The 23259-nt window shown below is 46.9% G+C and overlaps 1 protein-coding gene across 1 annotated transcript in view; it reads left to right on the top strand.

Annotated features, from left to right (window-relative positions):
- The first annotated feature begins 507 nt into the window (after positions 1–507).
- LOC144796946 (aldo-keto reductase family 1 member C1-like) overlaps positions 508–23259 on the top strand; it is a 272765-nt gene continuing 250013 nt past the window's right edge. Inside the window, exon 1 of the mRNA XM_078668209.1 lies at positions 508–677. Within this exon, the coding sequence (XP_078524335.1) occupies positions 591–677 (87 nt within the window). The 5' untranslated portion in view covers positions 508–590. The remainder of the gene's footprint in view (positions 678–23259) is intronic.

Raw genomic sequence — 23259 nt, 5'->3', positions numbered from 1 at the left:
TTTAAGTCTGGATCCATTTCGTTTTCCTTGTGAAGGCCAACTGAAGTGCCTTTATAAAAAAAGAGTGACAGGATGCAAGTATGATGACTTATTGAGGGCCTAAACCCATCAATGACACAGAAGGTACTTTCATTCATACAGTGAGCAGCCAGGCCAGTTGGCATTGCCTGTGCTTGCTTTCTTTAGCGAATAGTAAAAATAAAATCAGTAAATCTAACACCGGAATAGATGGATTTCTACTTCTTTGGACTTGCAACATTCTTTGTGGCTGAACGCCTTGGCCGGCCTCAGTAGAACAGCATTCTCATGCTGGACGGGGGCGTCCCAGGCTCTCAACGCTTCCATCCAGCTGCCTCCACTCTCTGGACTGCCAATTCCATTCCGCGCATATGGATGGATTCCATTCATTTCATTGGAGCCTGCAGATTATGTTTGTGTCAATGTTCCTTTAGCCCTGCTGCAGTCCCTCCCACCGGCCCACCGCCAGCACATTTGGCAGCTATGAGAAGCATTGCTCAGCTCAGCTCGAGCTCTCACTGCACGAGGCAAGCAGCTTCAACCTTTGTACCAGCAGCGAGAGCGGAGAGGCCATGGCGCTCAGCAAGGATTCCTTCATCACACTGAATGATGGAAACCGGATCCCAGTGCTGGGCCTCGGCACCTATGCCCCGGAAGACGTAAGCCATGCGCGCCTCTCTTTCTCTTGCCCTTGTTGTCTCGTGGGCATCTTTCCTGCGTTCGTTTGAGGCTCGGGCGGGTGAGGTGAAGGTTGTTCATGCCGTGCGCTGGAGTGTGGTCTGATTGTAAACAGAGTATACCGAGGATTACTGTTTGCGTTTCCTTGTGTAACAGCCTTCTCAGCAAACCAGTCATAACCGCCTACGTTGTGTCCTGAATAAACCCTGGCAAATTCAATAGTTCTTTGTTTTAAAAAATGTATGTGTCAACACTTTGATGGATGGATGAGTGAGTGCACGGATGAGGGAGGGTGGAGAGTGACGGAGTGAATGGATGAATGAGTGACTACATGCAAGCATCAGGGCACGGATGGATGAACTGGTGACTGAATACACATAAACATGGCTGGACGAAGGAAGGGGTGTGTGTGCAGGCAGGGGTATGTGTATGTGCCTATGCATGAATGAGTGAGTCAATACATCTACAGATTGATGGGTGTATGAAAGGGAGAAGGTCTGCATAGATGCACGAGAGTGATGAATGGTCGCATGGATTGTTGAGTGGGTGAGATCACACGAGTGTGCATTCACTACCAAGGGACGATGCCGTAGGTCGCCGTCTTCCAGTAGCTGCAGGAGGCAGGTATTATTATCACACCCCCATTCATCCATGCATGTGCCCGGTCACCCATCCATTCACAAATTAATGCCAGACACCTCTGCCCATGTTCGCACTTTCCACTCCTCGGAAACGCAGTACTGCAAAGAAACCCACTCGGCAGCACAGGCACACCTGGAGAACCGAATATTGAAGGGTTTATTGTTGTCAACAATTCAACAAGTGACCACACAGACAAAACTGAGACTTCACTGCTTTACGTAACAAGCATTTACAATGCAACGGTCTCGCCTTTGCAAAAGTTAGAGCTATTGGCATTGTAAATGACAAAATTGTTATTTATGTGTTGGTTTTGAAAACAGATAAATAAATGGCATTGTCATTTACAATGCCAATAGCTTAATCTCTCGCAAATGAGAGACCTATTGCATTTGCACCCCCCCACACACACACACAGAGCCACACACACACACACACACAGTCACACACATAGAGCCACACACACACACAGAGACACACACAGAGGTGAGGGGGTGTGAGGGTGAGAGGGTGTGTGAGGGGGTGTGAGGGCGAGGGTATGTGAGGATGAGTGTGTGTGAGGGTGTGTGAGGGTATGTGCGGGTGAGGGGGTGTGAGGGTGAGGGTGGGTGGAGGGGTGTGAGGGTGAGGTAGTGAGAGGGGTGAGGGTGAGTGAGGGTGTGTGAGGGTGAGCGGGTGTGAGGGTGAGGGTGTGAGAGGGTGAGGGGGTGTGAGGGTGAGGGTGTGTGAGGGTGAGGGGTGTGGTGTGAGGGTGAGTGGGGGTGAGGGTGTGTGAGTGTGAGGGAGGGTGATGGGATGTGAGGGTGATGGAGGGTGAGGGGGTGTTAGGGTGAGGGGTGAGGGTGAGTGAGGGTGTGTGAGGGTGAGCGGGTGTGAGGGTGAGGGTGGGGGGTGTGAGAGTGTGAGGGTGAGGGGGTGTGAGGGTGAGGGTGTGAGTGAGGGTGAGGGTGTGTGAGGGTGAGGGTGTGTGAGGGTGGGGGTGTTTGAGGGTGAGGGAGGGTGAGGGTGTGAGGGTGAGGGTGTGAGGGTGAGGGGGTGTCAGGGTGAGGGTGTGTGTGAGGGTGAGGGGGTGTGAGGGTGAGGGGGTGTGAGGGTGAGGGTGTGTGAGGGTGAAGGGGTGAGGGTGAGGGTGTGTGAGGATGTGAGGGTGTGTGAGGGTGAGAGGGTGTGAGGGTGAGAGGGTGTGAGTGTGAGAGGGTGTGTGGGTGTGAGGGTGAGGGAGGGTGAGGGTGGGTGAATGTGAGGGTGAGGGGTGTGGTGTGAGGGTGAGGGGTTTAGTGTGAGGGTGAGGGTGTGTGAGGGAGGGTGAGGGGGTGTGGTACGGATCACTCAAATTATTTATTTACTTGCAGAGTGTGAGATCAATTAAGCAATTATATTTAACATCATAACTGTACTTTCATGAGAATTTACAAACTGCAAAAGTAACCACTTTTGGTACATTTTCTGTTAATGAGTATTTTTTGAAAGTATGCTGCCCTCGTGAACGTTTTTCCTGTCTGTTGGGTGTAGGTGCTAAGGGCCACCTGCAATTTCTGATTAAAGAATTAAGTCAACCCGATATGGAAGCGCTCACAGGATGTTGAGAACGTGCAACGGTCCCACGCAGATGCCAGAGGCAAGGCCGCCTTCCAGGGAACGGGTCTGCCTGGTGACTCGGCCATGCCGTAGGCGGCCTCTCAGCTCTGGTGCAGTTTATACAAATGCCGGCGGGCCTGCCGGAATTGGCATGGTTTGCAGCACCTGTTTTTGGAAAACAAAGATTTCGACTTGTTTGAAAACCCAGAGGAAGATCAGAAGTAGGCTGACGTACTGGATCCAGGCGGGAACTTGATAATCTCCCAGAATCCGGTCTGGTACGTGGGCTGTGCTAAGGACGTAGAAGTACTTGCATGAAATCCTTGGCATTAGTTAACATTACAACGACAGAACAAGGGCGTCCGAAAAGGCGTAAGCGGCAAAAAAGATCTAATCTGTGTTTTCAGGAAATGCTTAACGGCAGCGTGGATCAAAAAAGTTTATTAAAAATAAACAAAAATCATATCCTACTAGATTGCTACTGTACCAACACAACCTTTGGTTGAGTTCTTCCATAGTATTTACAGAAAATGGAAGCTTTAATAACACTACCAAAACGCAACTGAGTATTTGATAGTTCCAAATAGATCGACATGTTATATTAACATTAGGACCCCCACCCCTCCTCAAGGAAGACTGGAATGCATGACTGTTTATTTATTGCTTTACTCTCCCAATAGTTCAGAAATCCAGTTTCCTCAATGCACTTTACTTGGGGATTGAAATTCACTTTCTAACTTTCTATGAGGTGGATGGCACAATATTAAGGTCATAGGCAACATGAAAAGTTGTCTCCGCAATACATGTTCACACTTACATTGTATAAACTACAGAGACTTTAATGTTGTTATTTGTATAGCTTTTGAAATAACTTTGTTTTCCTTAACATGTGCATTTAAAGCATATTGCAGCCTTCCTTCCTATATTGGAAGTGGAGAAAAAACGGAGGACACCTTAAGAGCAACAGACCGAAGGCCGCGCAGTTTAAAACTCGGAGAAACCAATGTAAAGTTTTGTGATTTTAAACAGGTAGTCCCGCAATACAACTCGTTTTCAAAGTATAAGAATCTAGTAAAAAAAATCAACTACTAGTTTATTCAAACAAAGTACATAGGTGTGAAAGCCTACTGCCCCTCTTTAGACTGACATATTGGGATTTCATGGCTATCCAAATCTCACTAAGAAGGGATATGGGGCGCGTCGAAAGCTGGAGGGCTCGCGTGGAAGCAGAGTGGTCATTTCTCGTCCTACAAGCTTTAAAGGGCAGTGTGAACGAGCGCATTTTTAAGGACTGCTCAGAGCTAGGCGGCCCATGCAGCAGCAACTAGGATGCCTGCTCTGAGCTGGGTAGTCTTGGGCCTCACTCTGCCTACCAAGAGACTGAGCGCGCAGGAAGAGAGGCAATCTGCTCATACTATAGGCGCCTGGCAACTCCCCCTCACCTAGCCAGGCCTCTCTGCCCAACGGCTGGGCCAGACCACGGACTTTTCCACGCAGCGCACCCGCCTCCCTAACAGCGGCGCACGGCAGCTCTATTTTTTTTTATGAATGGAAAATGCTGTATGCAAATGAAGGCGACTCTAGGAAAAAAATGGGCGACGCTTGCGCTTCCATTTGACGTGGGGGGAGGGGGGATTTCCCGAGCCTCGGTACGCACACTCGACAATGCAGGGGGGCGGGGAAGGCTCAGAAACTCCAAAGTGTAAGGCAACGCTGATTACACCTAAAATCTGAAGCCCCCCCCTGTTTAAATGGTCCGTGCCAGGGTAGGGGGCAGCTGAGGAGAGTGAGGATGTCCCTGCCAAGACCGGAGCAACCCCTTTAAGTCCTGGGTAGCAACTGACGTGTAGCCGCCAGCGCAAGGCCTTCAGAAGTAAACACGGTGGCAGGGGGGCGTGCAGCAGCTCTTGTGAGCCCCGAAGGCTGAAATCCCATGCACCAACCACCTACCCCCACCCACAACACACAACCCATTCCTGCCCGAGCCCCCAACTCACTCCTCCGGCTGTTCTTCCGCAGCAGCACCCACATCTTCTTGGTCACATTCTCGGAACTTCCTAAATTTTTTATTATGTTTCAATAATTATCCGGGGGTAGTCGGGTGGGGGGGATGTCCCAAATGTAAAAGAAAACCAAGGTTTAACTGCAAAAGAAGGGCTGTCCCGGAGAGCGCTGCGCAGCACGGCCGTGTCAGAGCGCCTCTGCGGCGAGCTCCTGCTTACAGGCGCCGAGTGGGGAGCTGGGAGGGAGGCTGGCGGTGGCCCTGTCCGAGCCCCATGGCTGCAGCCTCAGTCCCTGTTGGAATCTCACCGCCGAGGAAAGGAAGTGGGGCGGAAGCGATGACGTCATCCTAGCAACCAGCTGCCAAGCTGCAGCACTGGAGGGAGGGGAGAAACCAGACACCGACAGCCGCCCGCCCGCCCCTGCCACAGCTCATAGCGCTGCCAGACTAGTCCCTGTCCTTTTCAGGGTAGGGGGCGTGTTTTTTTACTTTCTTTCTCCCCTCTTCTCCATTGGCTGGAATGTAAACAACAGGCGTGTTTTTGACTGTTGTTTACATTCCAGCCAATGGAGAAGAGGGTAGAAAGAAACTAGAAAACACACCCCCAAATCCGAAAAGGACGTGGCTTAGATAGAAAGAATGTCATCACTGGGACCTCTTCTCCAATGGCTGGCCACCATTTAGGAGGCCAGCTAATGGAGAAGAGGGGCTTAACCTCGCTACTCCAAGACATTAAATCTCGCCAGCGAGACTGCGCATGTGCGCAGCCCACGCTGGCCGAGACCTTAAAAGCACCAAACTGCTAAAAGATCCTCTTAATACCAAAATAGTGTTCTGTTTAGATATGGAATATTTTGGGGGGGTTTTCATAAGAAATTTACCTGAAACAACTGGCTGCAAGAAGCATACTGTGGGCATCTGATGGGAATTCTTTTGGCCAAATAGGTGGGACACAGCTTGACTTTCTAAGACTGGCACAGTATGAGTCTTTATAAGAGGGGCACACGGTGTACAGACAAGTTCACTCAGGGGAATGCCCGCACTCTCACACTGGCACAGAATGAGGCTTCATGAGTGGGGCACACGGTGTGGACACAAGATCACCCAGGGGAATGCCCGCACTCACAGACTGGCACAGTTTGAGGCTTCATAAGTTGGGCACACCGTGTGCAGACAAGCTCAGCCAGGGGAATGCCTGCACTCTCAGACTGGCACAATTTGAGTCTTCATAAATAGTGCCCACGGTGTGCAGACAAGCTCAACCAGGGGTATGCCCACAGTCTCAGATTGGCCCAGTTTGAGGCTTCCTGAGTGGGGCACATGGTGTACAGACAAGCTCACTCAGGGGTATGCCAATACTCTCAGACCGGCACAGTCTGAGGCTTCATGAGTGGGGCACATGGTGTGGAGACAAGTTCACACAGTGGAATACCCTCTATCTCAGACTGGCACAGTATGAGGCTTTATAAGTGAGGCACACCGTGTGCAGACAAGCTCACCCAGGGGAATGCCCGCACTCTCAGACTGGCACAGTTTGAGTCTTCATAAGGGTGGCACACCGTGTGGAGGCAAGATCACCCAGGGGTATGCCCGCACTTTCAGACTATCAGAAAAAACAAGGGTGGCTGGGCCCAATGGGAAGGAGGGTAGGCAGGGCCACACTACTATGAACTAGAAATATTTGCCTATGCCTCCGAACTAATTACGGTACTCACAGATTCATGTACGAGTAAACAATAGTTTATTAGTTTACCCAAACAACAGTTTATGTTTTTCAATTAGTATTCAATTCACAAAAAAGATATTCAAAAAGCAGACCTAAGACTGCTATCAACTTCATGTCTTAGCCATACACACTTTAGAAAAACAGTTTGTACATATATACAGTGAAACAACAAATAATTGACGTTTTGAACAAAAAGTAACTTTTACCATAAACACATTTCACCACGAATACATTTGAATAACATGGACAATTTGACCATACACAAAAGAAAAACTTTTTACAGATAATCACAAATAAAGGAAGAAAAAAAGAGAGAGACAAGAATGTTATTTCAAACGAGTTCAACTCCCAGGTCCTGAACCTGATATAATCAATTAAATTTCAGGAACATTGCGCATTTTTGCATCATTAACATTGGCCAACTGGCCAGTGAAAAAGAGAAGGGGGGTGCCGACGCGTTTCGAATCCAGATTAATGAATTGCTGGATTCTCGTCAGGGCAGTATGATTCTAATCCATGGGAACTGTTAAAATGAAGAACAAAACAGAATGTTTGTCAGAAAGTGGGTCCTCTAGCCACTCCTCTCGCAACTCAATGGGTAACAGAATAAAGCGTACCTTGTAATAATCCTGCCCACAGTCGCTCCTATTTACATGAAAATGTCGTCTATGCCGTTGGGTTTACGCTGCAACAGAGTGAGAAATGGGTCAAGTCTAGTGGGGGAAACCCTATTTACACACGGATATTCGTCAAGTGTTTATTACCTGCACTATTCTTGGACACTTTCGCAAATTGTGCCGGTGTCTTTCAGCATTTGGGGTTGTGCTCATGTCATTTCTGAAAAAAACAGACAGAAGGACGAGCGTGTTTAGATACACTGCTCGCTCGGTGGCGCACCAGTGATCACGGCCATTCGGAAGAGACTTACTTGAACACCGGTCCGCGGTGGCGAAAATGGGGATTCTGTTTCTTAAGACGTATTTGCCCAACAATGTCTAGCTTCGCAAATCTGGGGGGGTAAGGAGAGAAAGGTGTTAGCGCCCTGTTGCGCATAATCCTTTCTCATTACAACCAGCACTAATGACCGATCTACTTCCTGCCAGCAATAATGGCAGATCTAGTTGGCGGGTCTCAAGCTTACCGCAATTGTTCATGAACCTCCGCTCAGTGTACTCGCTCCAGACCGACACACTAAAGTTTGTGGATGTCCGTGGCATTGCCGGTTTGGGAATCCCGGACCATGTGATTAGTCTTGGACCAATCAGAATTTGGAACAGATTCTGATGCACTCTGGGACCTGTAGTTTCAATAAAGCAGGCGATTGTTGTGTGCACTGTTTATTTCACTGGGGTTATCAAGTACAGATTCTGATGCACTCTGGGACCTGTAATTTCACAAAAGCAGGCAAATGTTTCATGCCCTGTTTATTTCACTGAGGCTATTCAGACCCTTATTAACACTGTCAAACTTGAGGATTAAGTAAGCCTCCTTGCGCAACAACATTGCGTCGACGTCTTGATAATGTTTGGGGTCAATCCATACCAGTGTGGTCCACCTGAGGTCGTTCTCAGAATGATCCTTACTGATAAAGTGTTCCACCATAGGGGCGGTCAAGACTTTTTTCTTTAGACGAGATCGATGCTGGGTAATCCTAGCATTAATGGCCTGGTTAGTTTTGCCTATATACACTCTGTTGCATGGGCAAACCACCGCATAGACGACATTGCGAGTCTTACAATTAGTGAAGCATTCATGCTTCCACCTAATACCATTATTTGTGAATGTGTCACCTTCTAGTGTAGTGGAACACGACACACAATTGCCACATTTGTGGTGCCCGCATATTGGTTTCAACTTCCACTGCGCGACAAGGTCACTTTTAGGTAATGGGATATGGCTGTCTGCTTTAATCAATTGTTGCCCAATGCTTCTGTTCTTACGCATAGCAAAAATGGGCTTGGAGAGGGGGTGCTCCAAAGTCTCAAGGAGATGCCAATTCTTCCGAATTATGTTCTTGAATTGGTTTGTGTGTTGGCCAAATGTTGTAACGCAAACCAATTGTTCCAAATCCTTCTTTTCTTTCTTTTTGAATAATGTTTCTCTTGGAGTAAATTTGGCCCTATTTTTCGAGTGTTTTAACAATTTTTTGGGGTACCCTCTCTCTGCCATCTCATTGCAGAATCTTGATGCATGACAGTCAAAATCACTTAAATTCGTACAGTTTCGCCTAATCCTCAGCAGTTGCCCGTAGGGCAAGTTATTTTTGAGTGATTGAGGATGCGAACTGGTGTAATGCAGGATTGTATTCCTGTCAGTTTCCTTCTTATGCAAGGAAGTCGTCAACTTTGATTCGCTGGTGCCTACAGTGACGTCAAGGAAAGTCATTTCCTTTGGACTATGATTCAGCGTGAATTGAATATCAGGGTGCCTCGAGTTCAACCACGCATGGAACTGCTCGAGTGTCGCCTGGCTCCCCTGCCACAGGAGCCAGACGTCATCGATATATCTTAGCCATTGAATGATCTGGCCTGAGAAAGGGTTGTCATTCAGGACAAATCTCTCCTCGTATTGTGCCATATAGAGCACTGCCAGCTCCGGTGCATAGGGACAACCCATGGCTGTCCCTTTGATTTGAATGAAGAAGTTATTCTCAAACTTAAAATAGTTGCTGCGAAGAGTAATCTCAGCCAATGACAAAATGAAACTAGTAGGCACCCGGTGGGGTCTCGCCCTTTGTTCTAGGTAGAGTTCAATGACCTCTAAAGCTTCATCCTGCGGTATTTGGGTATAAAGCGAGGCAACATCCAATGTCACCATCAAATCAGTTTGTTCATTGAATGTACGCCCCTCGATTTGTTTAATGAACTCCGTTGTGTCTCTGAGATGCGATCGGACTTGTGCTATACACGGTTTTAAAAAGAAATCGATGTATTTCGATATTGGTTCAAGTACCGAGTCGCATCCAGAGACTATGGGTCTACCAGGGGGTGCCTTTTCATTTTTGTGAATCTTCGGTAAGAAGTAGAGAATGGGTGTTCTTGGCATTTTTTTGTTCAGAAATTCGTGCTCTTTGGGCCCACTACACTAGAAGGTGACACATTCACAAATAATGGTATTAGGTGGAAGCATGAATGCTTCACTAATTGTAAGACTCGCAATGTCGTCTATGCGGTGGTTTGCCCATGCAACAGAGTGTATATAGGCAAAACTAACCAGGCCATTAATGCTAGGATTACCCAGCATCGATCTCGTCTAAAGAAAAAAGTCTTGACCGCCCCTATGGTGGAACACTTTATCAGTAAGGATCATTCTGAGAACGACCTCAGGTGGACCACACTGGTATGGATTGACCCCAAACATTATCAAGACGTCGACGCAATGTTGTTGCGCAAGGAGGCTTACTTAATCCTCAAGTTTGACAGTGTTAATAAGGGTCTGAATAGCCTCAGTGAAATAAACAGGGCATGAAACATTTGCCTGCTTTTGTGAAATTACAGGTCCCAGAGTGCATCAGAATCTGTACTTGATAACCCCAGTGAAATAAACAGTGCACACAACAATCGCCTGCTTTATTGAAACTACAGGTCCCAGAGTGCATCAGAATCTGTTCCAAATTCTGATTGGTCCAAGACTAATCACATGGTCCGGGATTCCCAAACCGGCAATGCCACGGACATCCACAAACTTTAAAGTGTGTCGGTCTGGAGCGAGTACACTGAGCGGAGGTTCATGAACAATTGCGGTAAGCTTGAGACCCGCCAACTAGATCTGCCATTATTGCTGGCAGGAAGTAGATCGGTCATTAGTGCTGGTTGTAATGAGAAAGGATTATGCGCAACAGGGCGCTAACACCTTTCTCTCCTTACCCCCCCAGATTTGCGAAGCTAGACATTGTTGGGCAAATACGTCTTAAGAAACAGAATCCCCATTTTCGCCACCGCGGACCGGTGTTCAAGTAAGTCTCTTCCTAATGGCCGTGATCACTGGTGCGCCACCGAGCGAGCAGTGTATCTAAACACGCTCGTCCTTCTGTCTGGTTTTTTCAGAAATGACATGAGCACAACCCCAAATGCTGAAAGACACCGGCACAATTTGCGAAAGTGTCCAAGAATAGTGCAGGTAATAAACACTTGACGAATATCCGTGTGTAAATAGGGTTTCCCCCACTAGACTTGACCCATTTCTCACTCTGTTGCAGCGTAAACCCAACGGCATAGACGACATTTTCATGTAAATAGGATTATTACAAGGTACGCTTTATTCTGTTACCCATTGAGTTGCGAGAGGAGTGGCTAGAGGACCCACTTTCTGACAAACATTCTGTTTTGTTCTTCATTTTAACAGTTCCCATGGATTAGAATCATACTGCCCTGACGAGAATCCAGCAATTCATTAATCTGGATTCGAAACGCGTCGGCACCCCCCTTCTCTTTTTCACTGGCCAGTTGGCCAATGTTAATGATGCAAAAATGCGCAATGTTCCTGAAATTTAATTGATTATATCAGGTTCAGGACCTGGGAGTTGAACTCGTTTGAAATAACATTCTTGTCTCTCTCTTTTTTTCTTCCTTTATTTGTGATTATCTGTAAAAAGTTTTTCTTTTGTGTATGGTCAAATTGTCCATGTTATTCAAATGTATTCGTGGTGAAATGTGTTTATGGTAAAAGTTACTTTTTGTTCAAAACGTCAATTATTTGTTGTTTCACTGTATATATGTACAAACTGTTTTTCTAAAGTGTGTATGGCTAAGACATGAAGTTGATAGCAGTCTTAGGTCTGCTTTTTGAATATCTTTTTTGTGAATTGAATACTAATTGAAAAACATAAACTGTTGTTTGGGTAAACTAATAAACTATTGTTTACTCGTACATGAATCTGTGAGTACCGTAATTAGTTCGGAGGCATAGGCAAATATTTCTAGTTCATCGCACTTTCAGACTGGCACAGTTTGAGGCTTCATAAGTGGGGCACACCGTGTGAAGACAAGATCACCCAGGGGTATGCCCGCACTCTCAGACTGGCACAGTTTGAGGCTTCATAAGTGGGGCACACAGTGTGGAGACAAGCTCACACAGAGGAATGCCCGCACTCTCAGACTGGCACAACATGAAGCCTCTTTAGAGGGACTCTGGGACTGCGCACAGAAGAACTTACACAGGGCACTGTGTCTGCCGCCTACGTCAGACTGGCACAGCATCAAACTGCTTTAGAGACACTCTTGGGGGGATCTCTGCAGGCTAGAGGAAATTACCCAGGGCACTGCCACCTTCCTCAGACTGACACAGCATCGAGCAGCTTTGGAGGAACTGGGGGAGTGGAGGGTGGGGTGCCAGTAGAGGTCACACAGGGCACTGCCGTATTCCTCTAGCATTCTAGCTTGCACAGCATGGCGCTATTTTAGAGAGACCTGAGGGTATGTGCAGAATAACCCATCCAGGGCACTGCCACCTTCCTAAGTCAGAGTGAATGTCTTTAGGGAGACACCGAGGGTCCGTGTAGGAGACCTCACCCAAGGCACTGCTCCTTTTTTAGACTGACACAGTATGTGGGTGCTTACGGGGGGGCATGAACGGGTGTATGGAGGTCAGTAAGGCTCACTCAAAGCATTCCTATCTTAGACTAGGGACGTGTGTACAGAAGAACCCTTGCAGGCCGCCGCTACTTCCCTCGGACTGGCACAGTATGAGGTACCCTCAGGAGGCCACTGGAGGAGGGGGGAGTACAGAGAAACTCACATAGGCGACTACAGCCATTTCAAATGGGGTGCACTAGGGGCATGTGCAGAAGATCCCAGCCAGGGCACGGCTGTCTGCCTCGGACTGGCACAGTGTACAGGTGCCTCAGACAGCCAGGGGCAGGCGCGTGGCCCACTGCTGGCTGCCTTACTCCAACTCTGCTGCCAGTGCTTGTTTTTCTGGCAACCTACTGCCCCTCAACTTTGTTTGCCATGCATTACAACCTACATAACAGCTTGATAATATAGATTGCCCGCAGCTAAACATTAATATCAAGTTCACATCCAGGCAAAGTGTTGTGTTCCCGTAAGCTGACCGTACTGCATACAGTCAGGCTGTCGATAGTTTGCTTCCTCAGAGACAAAACACCAGGTTTAATCATTGTCATCGACTGTTTACAAAATCCTCTTTTATAGCACAGTTACAAGGCGCCAATGCTGCCTGCGCCAGAAATGTCTAGAATTGGGGCAGTGTTTGGAGACTGAACAACGGGTGAGCGATGGAAAGTTTGCAGGCCTTATGTAGAGTGTTTTTGCAGATGTGAGCACAAATGCCACCCGTGGGAAAGAACTGAGTTGGTATGGTCCGAACTTTGCACCTGAATGAACCAGGCAAGAGATGACTGCTGTTTGCGCACAGTCAGGGATTGCAAAACACACACACACATATGCACTTACAGGATGTGGTCTGTACTGCATGCAGCAGCTGGCTCTTTGAGATTCAGCCAGGGGCGTAAGGAAAGCCCCTGCGGAGAAGGGGTGGGCCACCATTCTGGGCTCCTAACCCTTTATCAGACTCCCATTCAGCCAAACGTCAACTAATATGTGTGAGATATGGGAGACTTAACTCAGGCGCCGCTCATCACCTCTCTTTGTGTAACGTCACTGGACCTCGCAGCAGCTCACCTTGTCTACAGACAAATACATTTGTCATGTGAGCATGGTTAACTAAACCCCTCAAATTCAGATACCCAAAACATATAATTTCTTTATTATTTACCACTAATCTCAGACGCCAAAGTCAAGGCAATGAGTCTTCAGTCAGCTAAAGAAAATCTGGAACTCCAAGGACCTTACGCTGGAAACCAAGATCAGGCTTTTTAACAGCAACGTAAAATCAGTCCTTTTGTATGGAGTAGGTACTTGGAGGACAACAGTGACCACCACCAACAAAATCCTGACCTTCATCAACACTTGTCTGAGGAAAACCCTCCAAATCCATTGGCCGAACTCTATCAACAACAGCGACCTACGGCAGCAGACTTTCCAAGTCCCTGCTCATGAAGAAATCATGAAAAATGCTGTGGCTGGATAGGTCACCTCCTCCACAAGCCCACATCAAACACCACCAGGCAAGTCCTGCCCTGGAACCCTCCAGGGAAAAGGAAATCGGGAAAGCCAAAGAACACCTGGCATCAAGGCTTCAATGCTTACTGCAAGGAGATGGGTTACACCTGGATTCAGATTGAAAGAAAAGCCAATGCCAGATATGGCAGGAGAGTCCTGGATGATGGCCTATATCGCATGAGGGGTAATAGGCATAAGTAAGTAATCTCAGTCTGTCATCTCCAACCCTTAGGGATTAAAGTTGTGCCAGAATTATGTAAGTACTGGGACAAGAGAGTGCTTTCAGAGTAGTGAAGATCACTGATAAGTAATCAGTACCCTTACCTTGTTTCGGCCCTTCCATTTGATAATATAGGAAAGTAATACATCACAATTTAGTTTCCAAAAGAAAAAAAAGTAGCACACCCAGTTTAGTGCTTGAAATCATAATTGTATTCAACAACTATAACTTTAAACAATTAAACAATTTTAGAATGCACTAACTGCATCTAAAAAGCTGCTTCCAGATTCTAGACTTTTTATATTTCCCACATAAAGCCTCTAGTGATAGATGAAGGTCGCGGGTGCAGCCCAAGTAGCTGCTCCGCAGATATCCTGAAGAGAAGCTTATGCTGCCTCTGCTCAAGAAGTTATCATTCCATGAGTTAAACCTCCCTGAACAGGAGCTGGTAGAGAACCCCATTGCTTTTAATCAGCAATAGAAATAGTTGTTTTCACCCCTTGACTTAAAGTAGGGGACGGGTTTTTTCACCTTTTCAAAAACCAAGTTCACAAGTAGACTATCACTAAGCCTACTAATTCTGCTGAATGAGCGATAAAGGCTGTTACTGCTCTGACTACAGCCAGTGAAAGCGACAGAATTTCTTCTTCAGAAGCAGGGTTAGGAAAAAAGTTAAGGTAACATAATCTCTTACTGCAAATGAAATGATGCGAATATGTTTGGATGGCATTTGTGCCCTAATCGTAAAATAATACTATCACTGTAAACCTGTTAATAGGGAGATTTAACAGACACAGATGCCAATTCACTCAATCTTCAGGCAGATATCTTCAGAAAGGAATTTACAACTTTCCTGTGCCACTGGTTCAAATAATGAGGATTGTAGCGCTTTCACAACTAAATGTGAATCCCAGGTTTGAATTGAAGATTTGGAAAGAGACACTTATCTAAAGAGATACTTTTTAAAGACCATCATAAAAGTGCTCCATGTTCTCCAAACCTTCCCAAGGAGAACAAATTGCTTTAATTGCTGTCATTTGTACTTTAAGAGTGTCAACTGACAGTCCTAAATCCAAACCATCATGTAAGAATTGTAAAACTCATTTTGGATTACTTATACAAGGGCATAACTCTACTTTATTACACCTATTAACAAAACAAGACCAGTGATGGTAATAAGCCTTACAAGCAGAACTTCTTCTAGATTCTTGCCCAGCTAATTCCAAGGAGTTAGTGAGACCTATCTTCCGTAGACTGCTCCTCTCAACTTTCATACCGAGAGATGTAGGGCAAGATTTGCTAACACTTACTGCTTAGTTTGTGTTACTTTTGTAATTCAAATCTGGTGCTAAGTGTTGTGGTGGTATTTACATTCTAACGCAGATCAGGATTTCAGTTGGAAAATTGTCCCAATAATGGAAAGTAGCGCTATGCAATGCTTTGCGCTACTTTGAGTCAATGTGGCATTTCATGAGTGGTACATGTGCATTCCCATGCCACCATATATGGGATTTGATGAAAAGCCCTATCTTCTAATATTGATGAACAGGGATTTGCACCAAAACATACATCTCATTGACGCAGGAATAACTGTGGAATAAGTTTTAAAACTCCACATATTTTTCCAACTGTTGCACTATACAGCACGCATTCAATGTGGTTAAAGTGTTAAAGCACAGTCTTCGTACTGAAAGGGTCCCATTCCATACAACACCTATGCTTGACAGAATGCAGACCCTTGCCCTATGGTGCACGGGTGTGTGCACTGGTGTATGGCAGACTAAAGAGTGCCAGCGCTGGGACAGATGTGAACAGCATCATATCTTAGTAGATATTGCACTGTTCGGCTCTCCCTTTCACACAGTGCAGCAACTTTGGTTGGTGTATTGTGTTGCGTGAAAAGTTAGTAAATCTGGCACAAAGTGTATTCATACATAGCAGGGATTTCTGGGAGCTGTTCATTGGACTTGGCAGAATCACAAGAATCCAGGGCCGCTCCAGATTCCGCCGTGATGCCGCCTTTGGGTGTCGGGGTCCCTCAGGGCTCTATTTTGAGCCCGACCCTCTTTAATATCTTCATGACCCCTTTGGCGGCATTGGCGGAGTCGTTTGGGGCCCGGATCGTATCTTATGCCGACGACACCCAGCTCCTCTTCTCGTGTAAGAGAGGAGGAGACTTTGAGGGGGAGAGTATCCGGGATTGCCTTGGGGCTGTGTTTCAATGGTTCCATCTACACAGCCTCAAGTGCAATCCCGATAAGTCTGAGGTACTCTTCTTTGGGTGCGATATGGAGCCAGATTGGCAGGCTTGGTGGCCTATTAATATGTCCCCCCCTACGTGTTCATCCCAACTGGCTAAGAACTTGGGTGTTAAGATGGACACGGGGCTAACAATGAAGGCCCAGATTCTCGGGGTGTCGGGTATGTGTTTCGGCCTCCTTAGAATGCTACGGAGGTTTCTTCCCCTATTATCGGAGGAGCACAGGAAGCTGACTGTGCAGGCCCTGATAGGCTCCAGGTTGGATTATTCTAACGTTCTATACCTGGGCCTGCCAGAGTACCTGTTACAGCGGCTGCAAGTTGTGCAGAACGCTGCGGCACGAGCAATCTACGGATTGAACAGACGTGCCAGTGCTGCGGGCTTGCTCCGGACTTTGCACTGGCTCCCAATCCGTAAGCGAATCTCTTTTAAGGCTCTGTCTCTGACATACAAGGCCCTCCATGCAACGGGGGCTAAGTACCTCCAAAGGAGACTCACCTTCTACCAACCGGCTGGCTCCCTGAGATCAGAATCCTTACTTCTGGCGACCGTTCCACGAGTGAAGCGAGCACGCCTGGGAGGTCGCTCCTTTGGATTACTGGCGCCCCAACTGTGGAACTCTCTGCCCCTGTCACTTCGAGGAGCCACTAGCTTATTAGCCTTCAGAAAGGACCTTAAAACGTGGTTATTCTCCCAGTAGCCCCCTGTGTTTGTTGTTTTCTTGTTATCTGTGATTCTCTCTTTTTTAATTGTGTTATGTTAGTTCACTGCAGCCTTCGTTAATTAAAAGCGCCGGGACACTCTTTTTGAGTAGCCGTGCGCTCTACAAAAGCCATTTTAACATAACATAACATAACATAACATTCTGCAGCATGGCCATTAGTCACAGCAGAACAGGCAACCAGCTCATTCAAGGCATGAAAAAACCTACTTGCACTCATTCTCTGAGAAGAATATTATTATTATTATTATGGAATTTGATTAAGCGCACGGCTACCCCCACCGGGGGTGTCCCGGCGCTGTGGACAGATACAGTAGTGACTAAGGCGGCTAGAAGCTGGAGAACAGGTATGTTTTCAATTTGGACCTGAATAGGGGTTCTAATTCAGTGAGTCTGAGGTTAAGCGGTAGGGAGTTCCACAGCTTAGCCGTGCCAACCGCAAAAGCTCTACCTCCTCTTCTGGAGCGATGGAAATGGGGAGGGAGTTAGAGACAGAGGTGGTTAGATCTAAGAGAATGAACTGATTGGACCTGCTTCAATCTGTTCCTGAGATAGCCTGGTCCATTCCCATTGAGCGCTCTGAAGGCCAGGACCAGGGCTTTGAACTGGATGCGATGAGATATCTGAAGCCAATGCAAGTTCTTTAGGTACGGGGAGATGGAGTGACGATAGGGGACGTGACAGATCAGTCTTGCCGCCGCATTCTGGACAATCTGTAGTCGGTGACGTAGATATGCAGGAGCCCCTACATAAAGACTATTGGAGTAGTCCAGGTGTGAAGTGATGAGGGCGTGCACGATAGTCCTCATCGAGTCCCTAGACAGATAGGGGGAGATTTTTTTAATCATTTTTAATTTGCCAAAACAGGCAGATGTAACCTTTTGGATTTGTGTTTTGCATGAAAGTTCATTGTCAATATGAAACCCAAGGTTCCGGGCTGAGTTGGCCGGGATGGGGGGTGGGTTCAACTCAGGCGGCCACCATGTGGAGGACAGCAGAGGGGTTTTCAGATTAAAAAATAGCACCTCAGTTTTATCGGTGTTCAATTTTGATGTATTAGATGTCATCCATTGAACAATGTTGGTGAGGCAAGATTTAAAATTATCCAGTCCTTTGTCAGAGTGGTCTCTAAAGGAAAAAATCAGCTGAGTATCATCAGCGTAAGAGACCACTCTGACACCACAGGCCTCAACCACCCTTGCCAATGGTGACATGTAAACATTAAAAAAGAGAGGGCTGAGAGCCGACCCCTGGGGGACTCCACAGCCAAAGGGCATCTTATCTTTCGACAAGTAGGGGCGGCACCATACCTGTTGCGGTCTGCCTGACAGGAATGATTTTATCCAAGCCAGTGGTGTGCCCTGTATTCCTAAGTCACGCAGCCTTTCCAGTAGTATGGAGTGGGTCACGGTGTTGAAGGCCGCGGACAGATCGAGGAGCACCAGCATGGCCACCTCATCTCTGTCCACGCTCTCTCTTATGGTCTCTGATACTTCCAGAAGGGCCGTCTCTGTGCTATATCCGGATCTAAATCTGGATTGAGTGTCATGCAAGAGGGCGTTGGATTCCAGGTAGTCGGCCAATTGCTCCTGTACTATTTTTTCCAGAATTTTAGCAGGTTTAGGGAGGAGAGAGATGGGTCGGTAGTTGCTTAGTACCGACGGGTCCGCATCAACTTTCTTCAATATGGGGATTAGCATTGCCTGATTTCCATTCCGACTGGAATTGGCCAGAGGAGAGGGATGTATTCCAAATAGAGATTTGGGGGGTGGTGATAAGTGGGCCCAGCTGCGTGAGTATTTGAGCTGGGACGGGGTCTAGAGGAGAGCCAGATTTACATTTTTGCATTCTGTGTTGGACAGAATCCCTTACGATAGATTTGAATGCTTCAAATGTGGTAGTGCAGGCCGGTAGAGGAGGTAGGACTGATATCATCTCACCATGCCCTTTAGACGGTGTGAATGAGGAGAAAATATCCACAATCATGTGACGAAAGAAGTGTGATAGGCCATCACAGAGTTCTTGATTCGGTGAGGAGAGAAGATGGTCAAAGAATCTGGCAATCATTGAGAAAGGATGGAAGGCATACAGAATAAGAGGGAGCCATACTATATGCATCCACTGGACATGATTTTTTGTCTGAAAATGTGGACAGGAACATTTTCAGCAGAATGTTGTCTGAGTTTGCAAATTGATCCAGTTCTATAATGCCCCGCTCCCTCACTGTTAAGCTAAGGATGCCAGTGCATGGGATCATATTCCTGACTCGCAAGTCACACAGGCCTTCTCCACAGAATTGTCTATGCTTACCACTGCTACGTATCAACCAAATCTAAGGAGCAAAATGTAACAACTTATCGTTGACAATTCATTCCTATTTGAGAACTGAACCTTCTCTTCTTGAGACCAACGCTCTTCTATGTTTAATGGTGCCAGGTTTGCCCCCCACCCCAGGCTACAGTCATCTGTTTCTTGATCAAAGCGCCAGGATGCCCTTTGGGTGACAGGTTTCTGCGCTCTATAAATACACTAAATAAATAAATAAATAAATAAATCTGTTCTTACAATTACTGGCAGAGGGAGACTTTGAGAAATCTACTTCTTGAAGTGCTTAATTTGAGCCGGTGGTTGCCAGTGCTTAATTTTCAACACTGGCACTTATAACAGTCCACCACATGTTGGCACTTTATGTCAGTTTTGAGATGAGCACAATCAATCAATCAATCAATCAATCAATCACGGGTTTATATACCCGTGTGGGTCTCAAGACACTGGCGGAGGGGGGGGCGGCGGCTCCGGGTCAGTCGAAGAGCCAGGTCTTGAGGTCCTTCCTGAACGTGTGCAGGGTGGGGGAGCGTCTGATCTTCACTGGGAGCTTTTTCCAGGTTTTCGCTGCGAGGTAGGATTAAGCTCTCCCGCCGGTTCTGCTTCTGAGGATGCGGGGAACCTCTGCCATGGCGAGGTCTTGGGTACGTGGAAGGATAGCCTCTCATTGAGGTAATTGGGTGCGATGTTAAGGGATTTGTAGGCATGGGTGAGGAGTTTGACAACAGCATACTAATAATGTACTAAACCTTACTTAATAAGTAATAATGCCTGCAGTCAAAGCCATTATTAAAGCTCTGGATGACCCAGATTAGTCCCAACTGTCACACTTGAAGAATGTTGATGGATAGTAGTTGTGTCGGTACTTGCATTGGTAGCTCTGGCAGGGACAATGGGGAGTGCAAGCTGCAGAGGCCTGATGAAAAGGACCATGGCACCTATTTTTTTTTACAAATCAAGCACTGCCTTTCTGAGATTGTTCAAGACCAGCCACCACTGAAACCCCATTCTTATCTGCTGCGATATCGGAATCTGAATATTGAAGTCTTTGCAGAGTGACTTCCAAGGATCATCGCTCAGTCCCACGCTCTTCAACATCTACATGGCCCCCTCGCTGCTATCGTCAAACAGGATGGACTAAGCATAGTATCCTATGCCAACAATACCCAACTCATCCTCTCCCTCACGAAGGACCCCGAAGCCTCCGGACTCAGCTTCCAGAAAGGAATGAACAACGTCTCAACTTGGATGAGCAGCAGCTACCTAAAAGCTCAACTCGGAGAAGACAGAAGTCCTCATCCTCGGACCCACCCCCTCAACCTGGGACAACAAAAGAAATTTTGAATTGAAATTGAATTGGTGCCTCCAGCCAGTTGGGCACAATGTTTATGTGACCATGTTGTGCATGGAAAACAGTGCATACATCTGCATTGTTGGCATTGGGGAGCCCAAAATGGGCACCAGCCACATTACACAAGGATGTTTAACGCCCTAGACCCATTTTTTGTCTCATCACCTGCCTTTCCGCCGACCTTTTCATGGCGGTGTCCCCACCATTCAAAGGTTGGCAGAAAAGCAGGTTGTAATGTGGTTGGCAGTGCAATAGCAGGGACTAACTCCACTGCCTGCCTCTCTCGCCACCGCGGGAGCTGGTATGTTGGCAGCGGTTTCGATGCAGTCTCCTTGCCCTGATCGTAATCTGGCAGCCGGAACCCCAGGGAAGTGGGCGTTCAGACTGCCAAAAATGCCACAACAGTTCGCGAACCGCCAGGTTCAATATCGGGCCCTAGGTCCTTTGAAGGGGTTAGGTTTGATTTTGGATGATTTATCAAACACCTGTGCTTTCTTAGAACAAGACAGACTTTTGGGGGATTTTCCTAAACTTGATGTTTTGATTGAGCATTAGTTAGCAAATCGTCAATATAAGTGCTGCTCATAACCACCTCCATGGCGGAGACGAGTGACTGCGGCGTGGAAATCTTTGTGAACAAATACCTATGGAGAGAATTTAAAACCAAAAAGTAAGATTTTAAACTGTAGATACAGCGCTGGGTGACTAGATCACTTTAACTCACTGGGACACTTCATTTGCCGTCCTGAGCTTTCCTTGCACAATACTATTTAATCGATGCATTAAAATCCAGAACAACTCCCAGAATGTATTTGGTAAATGAATGTTCAAGCCTTGAAACATAGTAGCCAAATAACATGGTACCGTCTGACATTTGCCACTAGGCAATGTACACAACAAGCCACTGAAATTCACGTTGAAGCTTTACGTGGTTCCCAACTGGCCCCTTGTTACTTGAGACACATTCTGCCAATGTGGCTTGTTAGCCAATGGCATAGTTCATTACGGCACCTGTGGTTTCACTTTTAACACTGTAGGTATGGGCTGAAAAATCCCAGCACATAAAGAGCTGTTGGTTAAAAAGGCAGGACAGCCTGGATAACGATGTCACATATGGCATGGAGTCACCTGCCAGCTATGCAGTCTGCTTACATCCAGGAATCTTGCCATATTGATGCCTGTGCACATTTTCACTATGCCAGGTAGGCACTGAGGGGCGTTCCTGCCATTACCATTCAGGGCATATTTTCTACATATTAACAACACCAGTGCTTAGTGCTCACTCTTAACAGGCCCTCAGTTCCCTAAAGCATTTAAGTCATCCCTTGATACCATCCTCCTGATTAACTCCCATCTACACTACAGTGTCCCATTTTAAGTAACTAAAGCACAGGCCAATGCATTACAAGCTGATGAATGCCCACAATTACAGTACACTCCTGAACGATGATAGATGTATGTTGATTTTCTAGTGAGGGTTCTCCAAAGTCAATCCTGGAGGAGCGGATCCATGCCTGATTATTAGCATATCCCCATTTAGAGAAATGTAGTTGTCTTAAAAATCTGGCAGGAGACGAATGGAGAATAGAGCAGTAGGTTTGTGTGATTACACTGTAGGTCTGCCAATGTTGAAGCTCCTCCCTCTCTAGAGTTACAATATAAACACACACACACTTCTAGCTCAAAGAAACTGCAGACAGGCAGCGTTTTGTACATGTATTCCAGGATTACTGCTTCATTGACATGATGCATTCACATCCAGACAGCAGTGCATTTCAAGGATATGTGGACACATCTGAGCCTCTTCATAAAGGTACATTTGGTCATAAATATATGTTTACAACGGAATGCAGTAGCTGACACAAATTCACTGAAGGATTCCTGGAAGGCATAAATAGTGTTACGTGGGCAGAGACCCCCTCTACGAGTACGAGGGCGATGCCCCTCTCATAAATCCCACTCATGGGTAGGAAGTAGGTATTCCAAGGTGTGGTTGGCTTCAGAAACGTCCACAAACATGAAATTATGGGCATTCATGAGCTTGTCTTCCGCATCTTTGCACCCTGGAAAGGCTACAACATTTACACCAGAACAGGGAGTAAGTAACTACCGTTCCTGGGCGGCCAGAGGAATTATCACCCCAGGTTTGATAGGGGTTGGAAGGAAGGGCTTTCTTCGTGGGGAAAAAAGGTTTTCCTCTTGCAGAGAAAATAATTTGCATTTGCACAGCGGGCTTAATTTTTCCTGTGCAAATTTCTGTCCCACCAGGAAGGCTGGTGAATAGCGAATCAACATAGAAATACTTCAGGTAGAAATCTTCACTTTTATTGGGAGAAGTGTGGCTCAAAGGTTAAAGTGGCAGACCCTGACACAGAGGTCTGGTCCGGGACCAGGGTTCAATTCCTGCCTCGGCAGGACTTGGGCTTAATTTCCTCAGACCTGACAATTCTCGCTTCGGTGCCTATTCTAATCGTGGGTCCCATGCTGCAACTGTGGGCAATAGCTTGCTTAATCTCCACAACGGCCCCAACAGCACTGGGATGCCTGGCTTCATCTTGGAAGTGCCCAGGAGTGGACATTTCACAGGGAAAAACCAGGAAGGGTTCCTAGCGGTATGAGTTCAGCGCCGGGACGCACTGTTGCTGAGGCAGCCGTGCGC

This window comes from Lissotriton helveticus, chromosome 1_1, assembly GCF_964261635.1.
Source record: "Lissotriton helveticus chromosome 1_1, aLisHel1.1, whole genome shotgun sequence".
Taxonomy (NCBI): Eukaryota; Metazoa; Chordata; class Amphibia; order Caudata; family Salamandridae; genus Lissotriton; species Lissotriton helveticus.
The sequence above is the reverse complement of the archived record's forward strand: the minus strand, read 5'-3'. Positions and strand labels throughout refer to the sequence as shown.